The 13,595-nt window shown below is 41.2% G+C and overlaps 1 protein-coding gene across 1 annotated transcript in view; it reads right to left on the reverse strand.

Annotated features, from left to right (window-relative positions):
- Positions 1–6: 6 nt before the first annotated feature.
- Positions 7–13,595, reverse strand: part of FAT4 (FAT atypical cadherin 4) — a gene marked incomplete at its 5' end in the record, with an annotated part of 143,915 nt that continues 130,326 nt past the window's right edge. The window contains 5 exons of the mRNA XM_085323905.1: positions 7–2,505; positions 6,448–6,709; positions 10,677–10,894; positions 12,121–12,245; positions 13,111–13,290. Of these exons, the coding sequence (XP_085180031.1) occupies positions 629–2,505; positions 6,448–6,709; positions 10,677–10,894; positions 12,121–12,245; positions 13,111–13,290 (2,662 nt within the window). The remainder of the gene's footprint in view (positions 2,506–6,447; positions 6,710–10,676; positions 10,895–12,120; positions 12,246–13,110; positions 13,291–13,595) is intronic.

Genomic DNA, 13,595 nt, shown 5'->3' on the forward strand with positions numbered 1-13,595 from the left:
TGAAAAGAGAAAAACTCCTAAAGTGCTGACCAGCTTGAGCTGCTTCTAGCACCTCTTGGTACGGAGTAAGACTTACAGCACCGTTGCCAGCCATTACTCAAGCTGATTTCTTCCTTAAGGTTTGCATATGAGCAACTGCAAGATATGTAACTACAGTTTCTGAGAGACTTTACTACTGTAATTCCTTCATTCACCATCCTCCTTCTGTGCACTTCCTAAGGAAAATGAAATCCCTCAATACTCTTGCATTGTAAAACACATTAGTAGCCGGAGACAATATGCACATCCTTCACAATTAAAAAAAAAAAAATTAGTTCATTTTCAGAACAAAGCATTATTAATTTAAGAATCAAAAACCAAACAATGGTAAATAGGAAACCCTTTTAAAAAGCTGCATGCTGAATATCTTGTTTTGAAATACAATGCATGCAGGAGRAATAAATTCATCCAGGCATAATTAAATTAAAAACGTTTTAAGTCTGTTTCAGCAGCATAATGGTTATTATTTTTAAAGTCTCCTCCGACCAGACTGGCCTGGGGTTCGAATGCTGACCTTTGCTTTCGTGCAACCATATAATGGTTTGACCGTTCTGTGGTTCTGCATTGGGACAACACCAGGACAGAAAGCCTACACGTACTGTTCTGCTTCCCCATCTTTGGAAGGAGGCTTGGTTGTACCACCTTTGCTGTCTTCAGTTGCTCCTGCTGCTGCTGCTGCTGCTGCTTTTTCAGGAAGTGATGCCAAATCTTTGAAAACATCCACATAATGCCCAAAGCCGGGGCCCCAGTTCAACAGGTTGTCCCAGTTGAAGCTTCCGGCTTGCTGTCCGAGCTTCCCGGGCAGGGCGCCCTCGGGAGCGCCGGCCGCCTGCGCGCCCACGGGCCCGCCCTCCCCTCTGCGGCCGGGGTACCGCCTCGGCTTCAGCCTCCCGCCGTAGTTGTCCTCGTCATCCGCGTCGGACTCGTTGACCTGGGACAGCTTGGGCATCCTGGAGGTGTACGCTATGGGCTTATCCCTGTCGTACTCCATTTCCGAGCATGTGAAAGACTCGTGGGAGTCGCTGTCGGAGGACGACTCCGGCGCGGGAATGCCGTCGGCCGGGTTCCTCGTTCTCGACAGAGGCCTGCGGCAGTCCTCCTCAGAGGACGACCGGCCGTGATCAGCGCTACAGATGCTGGGGTTTCTCGGGCGAGGGGTGTTGAGTCTCTCCACCTCTTCGATGGACAGCCCCACAGGAGGAGCGGTCTCCAGAGGAATCTGCCCGATGGGCTGCTTCAGGCGGCTTCCCGGTCGGGAGCCGTGAGTTGCCATGGTCTGCGGGCTCTTGCTCCTCCTCCCCAGCCGAGTGGCGTAGTTGAAAATGCCGGGCTGGCAGACGTCGCTGTGCATCTCCAGYGGGCTGCCCTCCCTTATCGACAGGTGCAGCTCCCTCGCTGGACTGTGTCTGTAGAAAGTCGACGATTTGGAGAACGGCGCGGGGCTGTGGCGAGACAGGGGGTTGGGAGTAGGGCACGCCGAGTGGCTTAGTGACGTTGTCCTTAACCCCTGGCCGTAGGAGGGCTGGTACGTCAGGCTGCTTGCTCCCAAGGGCATGGGGGACTGCCTGGCAAAGCCCAGCGGGCTGTGCCGCTGGATGGAGAACTTGGGCGTGTGGCTCCTGAACTGCTTGTAGTGCTGGATGATGTCCGCGTCCGAAGGGGCGATGCTGCTTGCGTTGTCGATGTCGTAGTGCTCTATCTCGGGCTCCGGCGAAGCCAGCGGCGCGCTGGGGATAGTCTCTGGCGCGTGAGGGATGTCCGTCTCGTCATAGATAAGATACGGGTTTTCTCTTTCGATGATATCGGGTTTTGGGTTCCCTTCAGGCTGCTTTCTGACCGTCATGTCATCACCATAGGGTGGGATGTTGTCAGGGTCATCAAATGCAACGTTCTCGCTCCCTTTTTTCTTCTTCTCCTTTGTTTTCTTCTCTTCTTTTGGTGCTTTTGTCTTCTTTCCTCTGCACTGATTGCACAGGATCAGGCTGAGGACGAGCAGCGCGAGGACCGTCGCGCAGCTGCCCACGATGGCCGGCACAGCCCAGAGGGGCAGGGAGAGCTCGGCGGGGTGTGGGGACGGGAGGCACACGTAGCCTTCATTGAGCCCACCTCTGCACACGTGGCCTGGGGCACACGAGATCCCCAGGCAAGCCACGACCGTCTCGCAGGTCCGTCCCGTGTACGCCTCAGGGCAGCTGCAGGTGAACCCCACGTGGGCGCTGGGCTCGCAGCTGCCCCCGTTTTGGCAGGGGCTGGAGGCACAGGCTCCGGGGGGAACGCACTTGTACGCGTACCACTGATTGATGCACATCAGGTCACCCCAGCAGGGATTGCTCGCGCAAACGTTGGGGCCTCGGCAGCCAATCTTCACGGAGGGGTCGGTTTTGGATATAGTCGCAAGGCTGTGCTTGCCAGCGAAGGGCAGGCTCTCCCCACCATACTTGACGTAGGAAATACAGCCATCAAATCCTAGGAGAAAAAGCAACAGTCACTTTGGGACCTGGGCGCAGAGTACTCGCAGCCAACAGATGCGAAGCAAACGCTCAGAGCACTGCAGCCACGTCATTTGGGCTCAGGTACTACGAATGGTTTGTTGCTCTTGTTAAATGTTTCCTCTTAGGATTTAGTAACCTTTTTGTTCATAAACTTTTGATAATTTCTTGGTTCCAATTAGATAGGAACTGAATAAGAAAGTTAGAGATCGCTCGTGCCCAGAGCTTCTGACATAACTTTTATACATGCACCTTTTAAAACAAATGATTTTCACAGGCTGCACATAGAAATAAATATTAAAGATGAGAGTATGATTAAGCAATTTCTCTGAAGATATATGTATAACACTTATATAAATGATACCTCAATATCTTGAAAAAGCTTTTAGTCCTCTTAAGTCTACAAATAAGAAGCTTGCCATGATTTTTAATTTCATTAGTAACATTTCTAAGCAACAAAAATCTTCTTAGGCCAATAAATAAAAGGTACCAAAAATTGTGTTTAAGATGCTGAAATAAATCCATCCTGCTTTCGAGAAGCCCCGAAAATCATTATGMATTCTAATTGCTCTCAGTAAATTTGAAAAAATCAAGCAATTTTTATCAGAAACCTGAATGTAATTTGAAATGTTTATCTGACTTAAGAATTATAGATGCTGTATGGGAGGAAGAACTAATGTCAGATTAGGAAATAGCTACCTCAAGTTTAGAAACTGGAAAAAAAGTTCAAATCACTCAAAAAAAGCAAAAGAAAAAAAAAGGAAARATGCACAAATGCATTTTAGGTAGAAACAGGTTACCCGCACATGAACTCAACTCTGTTGCTCAGTAAGCGGACTAGATCTGAGTTTTGCAGTGCAAAGGGATTCTTCAGTGACTGTAGTTTTCCTTTCTTCCTTTCTCTTAACTTAGACTCATGAAAGGAAGTCTGAAGGTTTACACTCTCAGATCTTGATTTTAAAGTAGTTTCCCCTCAAAGTAAAATTATTTTGTATTAAGTAATGATTTTGCCAAAGTGCTGTCCAGGGAGCAGATAATTGGATTTTACAGAAACATATTTTCTAAAAATATATCCTAAACTGACTCAATTAATTTTCAATTTAGAGAGTCATTTCACTGAAGCTAAACGCCAGGCTCCACTGCTCAGTAAATAAGACAGGAATTCAAGTGGTTATTGTAGGAAAACATCAATTTAAATAGTATTTTAAGTGTTTAAATTACTTTGAACAAATATTCCCTCAAATTATTTAATTTAATAAAAGTCAGGCTTTTTTTTTCTTACTTTTCCCATACTTCTAAAACTTTTCATCATGCATACTAGACGAACTTCTTCACAGCTGGCTTAACCACTGTAGCAAAAAAATTCCAGCTAGCCATTTTCCTTTGCCTGCTCTTCCCCGTTTCTCCGTTTCCGAGCCGAAGTTCTCTATTGCGCTGCAGCTAAGCCGCATGTCTTATTGCCCTAGGAAACATGGTGTTCACGGCAATCCTTTCATGTCTCTGAATCCAAAAGGCCCTTTTCCTAAACTTCCCATAGTTTGGTTGCAGCAGTCCCCTATCAGCTGTGACCCAGAGTTTCAGTGCCGTGAGTGCACCCGGAGGTGGAGTTGTGTGTGAGGTCTCACGAAAATGGAGCCTTTTGCCAGCTTAATAATTCTCTGTGTTCCTCAGGCTTAATCCTTTCAGCAAGGATTTTACGATAGTGCAACTTTACACTGACCTTTACTCAGAGCTGCGTCTAATGGTAACACACCATAATGTATAAATTATGCTCTCAATTACCATATGCACAAATGGTGTAAGAAGCATCTCTCTTTTCTCCTTAACTTCTGATTGAATGCCATGTGAGGTGCCACGCTTACAGGAAGATATTAATTCAAGACCAAATTGTATCAGACATGATACAATAATTGACAAGGAGAAGGAAAATGCCACTACTCAGGTTCTGAAGCATTACAAGTGGGCGAAACAATAAAAAGGAGCAAATATTCCCTGCTACATTTGTGCCAGAGAAAGTTTCCTCTGTGTCAATATATTGCTGGAATGGAAGAACAGCCACTATTAATGCTAACTTCATAAACAGTTGTGGAAATTTCTGTAAAAATGCCTAGTGCAGAGATAAACGCTAGGAAAACTGACTCTTACGAAATAGCAAATACACTCAGGTGGTTTGAGGAGGTATTAAGGATTTGTCATCTTTAAAGGACATTCTTTTAAAATGTGAACACCCTCTGATAYCAGAAGTGAAATAGTAGTGGGTATCAATGCCAAATATTCTTTGCTGAGAGATGCAAGTCATATGGTGTTGAGGGACATAAAAGAGCCTAAGTTTTGCAAGCATGCTATTTCTATTTCATTTTCCACTCTGGAAGAGCTGTGTTTTCTTTCAGCATTACTTATATTTTCATTTTCTCCTGTTTTTGCATTTCTGAACAAAGAGGAAATTGAGGATTTAGGCTTAGGTGGGAGACCATGCAGAACAGAGGATTAGCTTGCCTCAGTCTTGGTGGTCCCTTTTCAGCAGTGATATGATACACAGCAACTGGGATTTTGTCAGGTCTWCCTGGGTTTGAAAACAGCATTGGATATACTAGTTTCACATCCCTGAAACTGTCACCCATGTGTGCTTCTGTCTGCTTTAATAGCACTTCAGCTATTTTTGAGTACCTGAGTGCATGCAGAATTTTGTATCTCCCTCTTGTAAAACCTTGGTATGTCATTCCCAACGTAATCCAATATTAAGAAAACATCATATAAATACGAGATTTTGGATTGTACATTCCTAATGTAAGGCAGACAGTCATAATTTGTCTACTGCAGCATCAGGCAGTGGGTGAGAAGTTACTGTTCTCAATTTTCTTTGTTGCAGCTTTGCTAAAGCCTCTTTCCCTCTTTGTGCATATGCTGCTCGTAAAACATGCATGTAGAAGGGATAAAGGTAAGCATCGGGTTCATATGATTTCATATCACATTTCATACTAATTCACAATGCACAGGTATCATTGTTTACACTAGAAACTGTCAAAAAATGTGAATTGTGAATTTGCACCATTCCAAGTTACTTTATCTGGTGATAAAAACTTAAACTTAGGAAGATTTTTCAAAATAAAAGCTTTTTAAAAATATGCCTGTATCGTCAGGAATATCTCAGTTTGTAGCTAACAATCACTTCCATCTTTACTTATCAGTAGGGTTTTAATATCAAGTGAATGTTATCTACTTCTTTTGGCAGAGTCTAAGACAATTGCTTTAACTCTTAAGGGAGGCTGATTTACTTCTTAAGAGCTAGATGTTGGTCAGAAGGTAGCCCTTTATTGTACTTGGTTTCTGTTGCTCAGAAACAAATCCTATTCTTGATTTGATAGCAGTTAGCAGGAGGAAGCAGAGATTCAGAAAATATTTTAATCATATTAATAACAGGCTAAATCCTGCAATACTTACCAAACCCCTACAGAGACAAAGTTCTTATTTAGCATTTTTGCCTGAGTAAAAGATTTGGCTTGATTTTCCAGATTCTGACTTAGGTAAAAAATGTGTCCTTTCTTCTGTCATTAGCATAACAGAACTATACAACCACTGATTCATATAACAGACAAGCAAGCAAACCCACCCACCTTCACCTCCAAAACCCTTTCAGATGGAATGCCTGCACTTTAAAATAACAAGGTTGCAACATATACTAAACACAGAAGTTTGTGCAAAGTTTACAGTCCTTACCCAGACATGTTAAAGTAATTTCGAATTGGAATTTTCCTGACTAAGCATAGGGGAATATGAGTCACTGAAAACAAATTACAGTATTTTCTATCTTTGAGCAAATAGAGACCCTTTATACATACATATAGTATACATGAGTTTTATCTGCTTAAATATGTTTATGCACAGAGTATATAGTATATAATAAAAAAATATAAAATACCTGCAACTGTGCTCCTGAAAGGTTGGCTTGGTGGGATTCCTCCCAAAGAAATTGTAAGCACATTTAGTCCACCGAAGTCCTGTGTGATGTGGAGGATGTCCCGGCTATGAGTCTTGTCGACAGACAGAAGCGTGCTGGAGCCRTTCTTCTCAAGGAGTACCGAATGCCACTGACCATCTGCTGTGTAGACTTCAGGAATATTCCTTTCCACTTTCCCAGCGATTCCAGCATCAGATATGTAATGCACTTTCCCACCTTTTATCTGATCAGGAAAAAGCAAAATGCATCATTTAAAAATTATATTGATATACTCTACATATTCCCTTCCTCCCATGCACACATATGACCAACATAATGCTTATTCATAAAATCAAAGAATCATAGAATTGGTAAGGTTGGAAGGGACCTCTGGAGGTCATCTAGTCCAACCCTCAAAAAAGGGGCCCATCTAGGGATCGAACCTGCAACCTTGGCACTATTGGCACTATTAGCACCWTGCTCTAACCAACTTCAAAACAACTGCAGTACTGCATGGCTTCAGTTGTTAGAGGAAGCCTGAGTGTGTTTTTCTGCAATGCCAAATTGCAGAAATCATCAGTTATTTTGCACTAAAAATTTGGCCTCGATTAAATACATCTTATCTGTAGAAAACCTAGACCTATGACACCTAGTCATACCTTGTAAGAGAAAAAAACAATTCAGAAGCCAGAAATAGGACACTGCATATGACAGAACATTTTAACCAAAAAAATACAAATTGTGAACTGTTAAAAAAGAAGGTCCTATTATATTCTATGACAAAATTTTTGGCTTTTCTTCTATGAATGAAGCCACAGAATTCTACTGATTCGTGAGATACAGGATTTTAAGCCTCTTGCTGGCTCAGTATTAAATGAACCCATTGGTGCAAATTCTACGTTTAAGATAAAGGAGTGAAAAATATACTAGAGAAACATAATTAAAAAATAAAATAAGCAAGCTTCTCAAATATTGCACAGAAGTCTGTTGCGTTAGCTGACCTCTCAACGGTTGTACAAACTTGTGAGCTGTATGCAGGCTGTCAAAAGTAACAGAGTAATACAGTTCATTGGGCAGTTCTTCCTTCCAAACTCATCTCTATTACTCTGCATGCCTGATCACACATATTAAAAGATCACTATTTTCGCTCCTCTGTCTTTAGCTGTAGCTTGGTCAGGCCTGCGAACYGGGCACAAGCATGCAGAGTGTGTACATTAATATCCTATGAAAGGTTARAGCCACAGGCTTGTTGAAAGCTCTTTAAGTCTCACGTTTTGTTCCAAGAAGAAAAATCTTCACTTGGGAAATACTGCGAGGTGACACAACGGCTACAAGAATGCTTCTCCTGTTGCCAGAAACTGTTAAATGCTCTAGATTTACTTCTTTAGTGCTGGAAGCTAAGGTCATACAGATCAGCTCTAATATGACTGTGCTCATGTCTTGGCAGCCAGCCTGCACTGAATGTATCTAGTACATACTCCATTTGGAGCAAGAAACACAATGGTTAAGATACACATACACTTCATTTTTAGATGCCATAATTCAAAGTATGTGAAATGTATTATTTGGGAAGCCTTTGATGAAGCTCCCGCTAAAAGATAGGATGCTTCTGGTACTGGCCAACATAGGTGGCACACATCTGAAGCATCACACAGCACAGAGAGAATCCCGTATTAGGAAAAGCAGCCRTCCAGAATCTGCTATAATAAATCAAACACCATTTACAGAATCAGAAGAATTTGTAAAAAGAGTAACTGTGCAGAACATATATATTTTTAAATGTTTTAATTGGTTTGTTAGTGTCATTTTTCCTTTYGTGCCTCATGAAAACAACACCTTCTATTTTTGGCCTTTTATGTAAGCAAACAAATAAATAGACTTTATCAGACAAAATAGCCTAGGCCTATAGAAAGACTAAAAATGTAATTGTATATTCTAATTTCACATTATAGAAGAATTGCCAGGTAAATAACCATAAAATAAGTGATCTGCTTCTTTGTTCTTTCAAGCACAAATTATTTCTAATATGAAGCAAATGGAAAATCAGCTGTGACTCAAAGAGCTTCATTAACAAGAAATCCTCCACTTTTTTTTTGGCATTTACCATCTGAATTTGTTCCTTCTTTAATTTATTCTGCCATTTTTTTGTATCTTCGCTGGATTAAGGAACTCCTTATATTATAAAGAAAAGCTTATTTCTCTCGGCTTATGGTTCTTGGCTGGGAAGAGGGAGTTACATTTACTATTTAATGAATCATCTACTTGCAATCTCAATACATCTAATTTATTACAGCTTCTCTAATTTTATCCCAATTCCAGTTATACCAAAATCAGTTAACTACAAGAGTTATAATCGGAGTCAGCTAGGTAGTCATATTGCTTGTAGCTTTTCTCTAGCACAGTTTAATATTAAAAACACATGCAGGCTTTCACTGAATGCATGCATTTTTAATAACAAGTGTGTTAAAAGACCCCAAAATCAAATCACAAAATTGTCTGTTCTGAAGTTGAACAAAAGTCTTGTAAAAAGAAGTCCCTAAAGCTGATCTTCTGTGCTGCGAGTGCTCTGAGACGTCAAGAAGCYGTAAGAGTGAGCTAGTTTCACTGAGGTCTACGGGCTCTGCGCTGAGGTGGAAGGGTTTCRTCACGCGGGGAGCCTCCCTGCGCAGGGTCCAGCCTTGCAATGGGATGCGGCCCGAGGGCTCCCCACTCCTGGCTCCCGTCTCCTGCAGCCTCAGAGCTGAAATGCCTCTGCCTCATGCCACCACAGGGAAATTGGAGGTTGAAAGGCTGAAGCTCAGGGTCTAAATCTGCCATTTTCAGAGAAGCAGGTACTAGTGAYGCTGCAGGCGCATGAACCTGTTTTGAAAATTCCATAAGAGACTAGATAACTGGGAATAAAACAAGACAACTGCTGTAGTCATGCAGACCTTCAGTTTAATTAACTAGTATCAACTGGGAACTTCTCGGCAATAATCAGTTACCTCTTTTTCCTTAAACTGCCACAYATGTAACTAGGCTAACCTCAGCAATTTGTCCTTCCACAGCAGGTCTGGGACTTGATGCTCTTGGCCTGCTTGCGTAACTTTACCAATATTAACAATAAAAGGGTACTTGCATAATGCTTTCARCCATGAAAAGCTACTACTTTTTTGGGTTTTTTTTTTTAACAACACTTGTGGAGGAAAATTTCCTAGGCAGAAAATGGTAGTATTTAATTTTTTCTCCAGAACTCAAAATAATGAGATCTTATCAGATAATATGTCTAGGAGACAGAATCTTCCTATCGAATGATGTGGTAAGAGTTTATGCCAGTGAACTAATGCAGGCTGGTTTCTTAAAAGCAACCAGTGTGTGAGGAAAGCCTCTGATAGCCTCTGATTGGGACAGGAATCAGACAGGTGGACAATATCAATGGGTCTGAAGCTTAGAAAGTGTGAATTTCTGCATGGGTTTCTTTAACAGYTGAGGAAAAAAAACTTGGAAAGCCTTACAGCAGTCAAGGAAACTTGGAGCTTACATCTACCCAATAAAGGGGCTTGCCAACATCACTGCTGTACTCATTTAGAGTTATGAGTAAGTGGGCTGAGTCATAGCCAGGAACTGAACCATCKCTTTCTCTTGAGAAAGGTAACTCCTGCAGCAATAAAACTCTGGGGAAAAACAAATGTGGGGCATTTGAAGCATTAATATAGCTACATATCTCAAAATTATTTAATATTGACATCGGTCTATGGGTAACTTCATGAATTCAGGTTATTTCTTATTTCCTAATTTGATAAGAATGAGCCWTGTTAGTAGGAATTTATAAAAACATTTTGGAACTCGCTTGCTAGCTTGAGGAGGGTCTGGGTTCGAGGCCTGAAAAATCAAAAGATAAAAGGCCAATAATGAAATGATTTGCTCTGCAGAGTGTAACTTAATGATGATAAGAAGTATGGCAATGAAGAGTGGTCCTGCTGCCTTAAAACAGTCACTATTTGGAGCCTAGACAAAACTGATTAGATACAAAACCATCAAGATCTTCTGATACCTTGGCAAATAGCAAGGGAATTGTTGAGAAGATGAATGATACTGGAGCAGTGCCTAGCCTTAGTTAGAAGTCTAATATTTTATAAAGGAAACAGCAAGGGTAATGGAAAAATGTGATTTTGATCACTAAGCACGAGGTTGTCCAATCAAACCAAACTTAGCGTTGGCTGTAATCTTACCTTCACAGTAGTGAAGTTGCTGCTTTCCTGGATGTGAATTAAAATCCCATTCTCACTTCTTGTCCTGAATTTCACTTCCAAGCGGTCCACRTTCAGAGGTCCCAGGCTGGCACCTCCAGCACCACGTCTCATCATGTATTCTCGCTTCTTATTTGGGCTCATGTGGTAGTCAAGTCGTCCTTTGCCTTCTAGCGCTAAGGCAGTGTCAGCAGTAATATCTGGGACAAAGATGGGGAAAGTACTGAGTACGCAGTGCACTATAGCTACAGTGATTATCTGCCTAGCAATAACTATTTTCTTCAGAGAAGAGATCAAGTTCAGAGCAGGTCAGTGGGGAGAGCAGGACTGAATGACAACTTCAGCCTCTTTACTCCTTGGCTTGAACCAGAATTGTGTCTGAGTGTGGGAGTGTGCTAATAATTTACTGCTGGTATCAGTCAATAGTAAATTAAAACTCGCTAGGGAACAAGTGAGGGAGTAGGGGAAAAATTTGGCTCTCAGAACTATAATTCCTTCCCAGAGATGTTACTATTTCCATTACCGCAAGCAGGGTTTCATGATATATTGAACTGTAAGCTCTTCAGGGCAGAGATAATGACTATTTGTTACACCAGCAGACCTTTGGTCTGGCATGAAARGAATAAAATAATGGCAAAGCATTGACTACTAAATGCTGTTAAAATAATGGYAAAATTCTTTTGTAAACAAGTACAACGAAAGCATATAAATCAGCAAAACAATAATGGAACACGTAAGAAAACAAAGCTATTACATGAAAATAATTAAATGGCTTTTAAAGAACAGTCATTATACTACATGTAAATAAATCAAATTGCTTTCCTAGGCAATCTCATATTGCTTTATAGAGATATCTGTATGCAAGTTAATAGCCTCAGAATAATTACAGATACCTTGAAAAGTGTAAATGGCTTGCATTTATTTACCTTTACCAGATTTTCACGCATATAATCTGATRGTCATTTGATAGGAAAAGCTTACAGTTCAGAGAAGCCATAAGCACATGCACACAACGTTTACACAAGGGAAAGTTTTCCCTAAAGATTTCTTCATCCCAAGAGCCTTTCCCTGCCCTCCTACCTCTGCACAGCAGACCAACCACTGCTATGAGAGAGCCTTATTTTGGTTACTGGTTACATATAACCAGGAAGCAGTAATCCTAAATGCATGTAAGTTATCTGAAGTGTAATATATATGCAGGAAAATATGATATATGTACATGCTGTTATTTTTAACTCAAGGACAGCAATCCATCATGGACTTTTGCTTCATAATTATTTAAGAGACAAGCATGCTGTATGCTTTCATTATTTTATAAAATTCATTATCCTGTGCACCTGAAAAGAAACTAACTGCATTTGGTGAAAGCATGTTTACTGTAGTTAACTGTACAGTGAATAGAAAGATAGGGGCACCCTCTCCGTACATTTTTCACAGTGCTTTCCTGTCAGTCCATCTTTGCAATGACACTGCTGCCATGACCAGTGATCAACACAAGTACCACCATGCTGGCAAGGGCTGGTCGTACAAACACCTTCTAATCTTGGACATCTGAAACAAACCAGAAAATCAGATCCTGAAGAATGTGCACACAGATAAACAGAGCAAATGTGCTGGAAAAGGTCATGCATACAAACAACAGTCCCCTTCTTCCCCACAGAGATGCAAAAATTGAAGGGCCATTCCCATCAGACAGCTCGTTTTTCTAAACGGCTCTCAATTTTCAGTGTCAAGTTGTAACAGTCTTTTGAAAGAGAAAAGAATTCAGAGATGAGGAAAATTTTATCTGTTATGCAAGAGAAGAAACAACTCTTTTAGGGCTTTCTATGCTGTAGACCTCAAGAGACCTCATATAAAGAACAATGCAAACGTGGGATTGAAAGAGGAAGAGTGAGCTAGCAAATTTGGACGTCTGGCTGACAGTATTGCTAGAACCGTGACTTCAAATACTGAGGTGGAAAAAAACAATAGACTCAGCTAATCAATCATTGCTGAAAGACCACTTGGAGGATATGAGGGAAATTCAGTGATACTTGAGAGGAAAAGTGATAGAACAGACATTGAGGATTAAAAAGAAATAAGAGGGAGTTGCGGTTTAATGAACCATGTGAGTACAGTTAAATCCAGGAACTTATAAAGAAATTGAGTAATACGGCTACTCTATTTCAGCCTGGAAAACAACATTAATAACAAATTGCAATAGAAATATAATGATGCTTCTTTTTTGAAGTCTTTGAAATCTTTAGTGAACCTCTCATCCAAATTCMGTTTCTTTCAAAATTCTTCACGCTTTAGAAGAAATTCTACACTCATTTTTTACAAGAAATATCTGAAGTGTCTGAATAGCACCTAACTTTCCTGCCAGTTTCCTTTATTGTAAACGCTGTCCATTTGATACCATATATAGCAGACATACTGATCTAAGATTCCTTGAGCTGCCAAAGCCTGGCTGGGTTCCAGGGGACGTCCATTGACTGCAAACTCCATTATACAGCCCACAAAATCATGGCTYTCCACCTGTCCTCTCCTCTGAAGGATTGGCTCTAGAGAGCTGATACCAGCAACAGTAACTCGATTTGGTTGTACATCAAGAGTCCTATAAAAGAGTCAGAAAAATCAGTTAATTAATATCAGATATAAGATAGCAATGACAACAAAGGAGCTGTAAGTATCAGCTAAGGTCTGTGGCTAAGTTGTATTCTCCTAGCCCCATTTACACCCACGAGCAAACTAYACATGGTTGTACATTTCTCATGTTTCCCCTAAGCCGGGGACAGAGAGGGATTTGGGAAGCAGGGATTTCTGAATAAAATCCTTGCCTTATGCAATATGAAAATGAAGCCTGAATTGGGGAGTAGCCAGATATGTAGAGAATTTAATTTGCTTCTGCAAAGAAGATGG

The sequence above is a fragment of the Rhea americana genome, unplaced genomic scaffold (assembly GCF_003343005.1).
Source record: "Rhea americana isolate MKP2758 unplaced genomic scaffold, rheAme1 scaffold_89, whole genome shotgun sequence".
NCBI lineage: Eukaryota > Metazoa > Chordata > Aves > Rheiformes > Rheidae > Rhea > Rhea americana.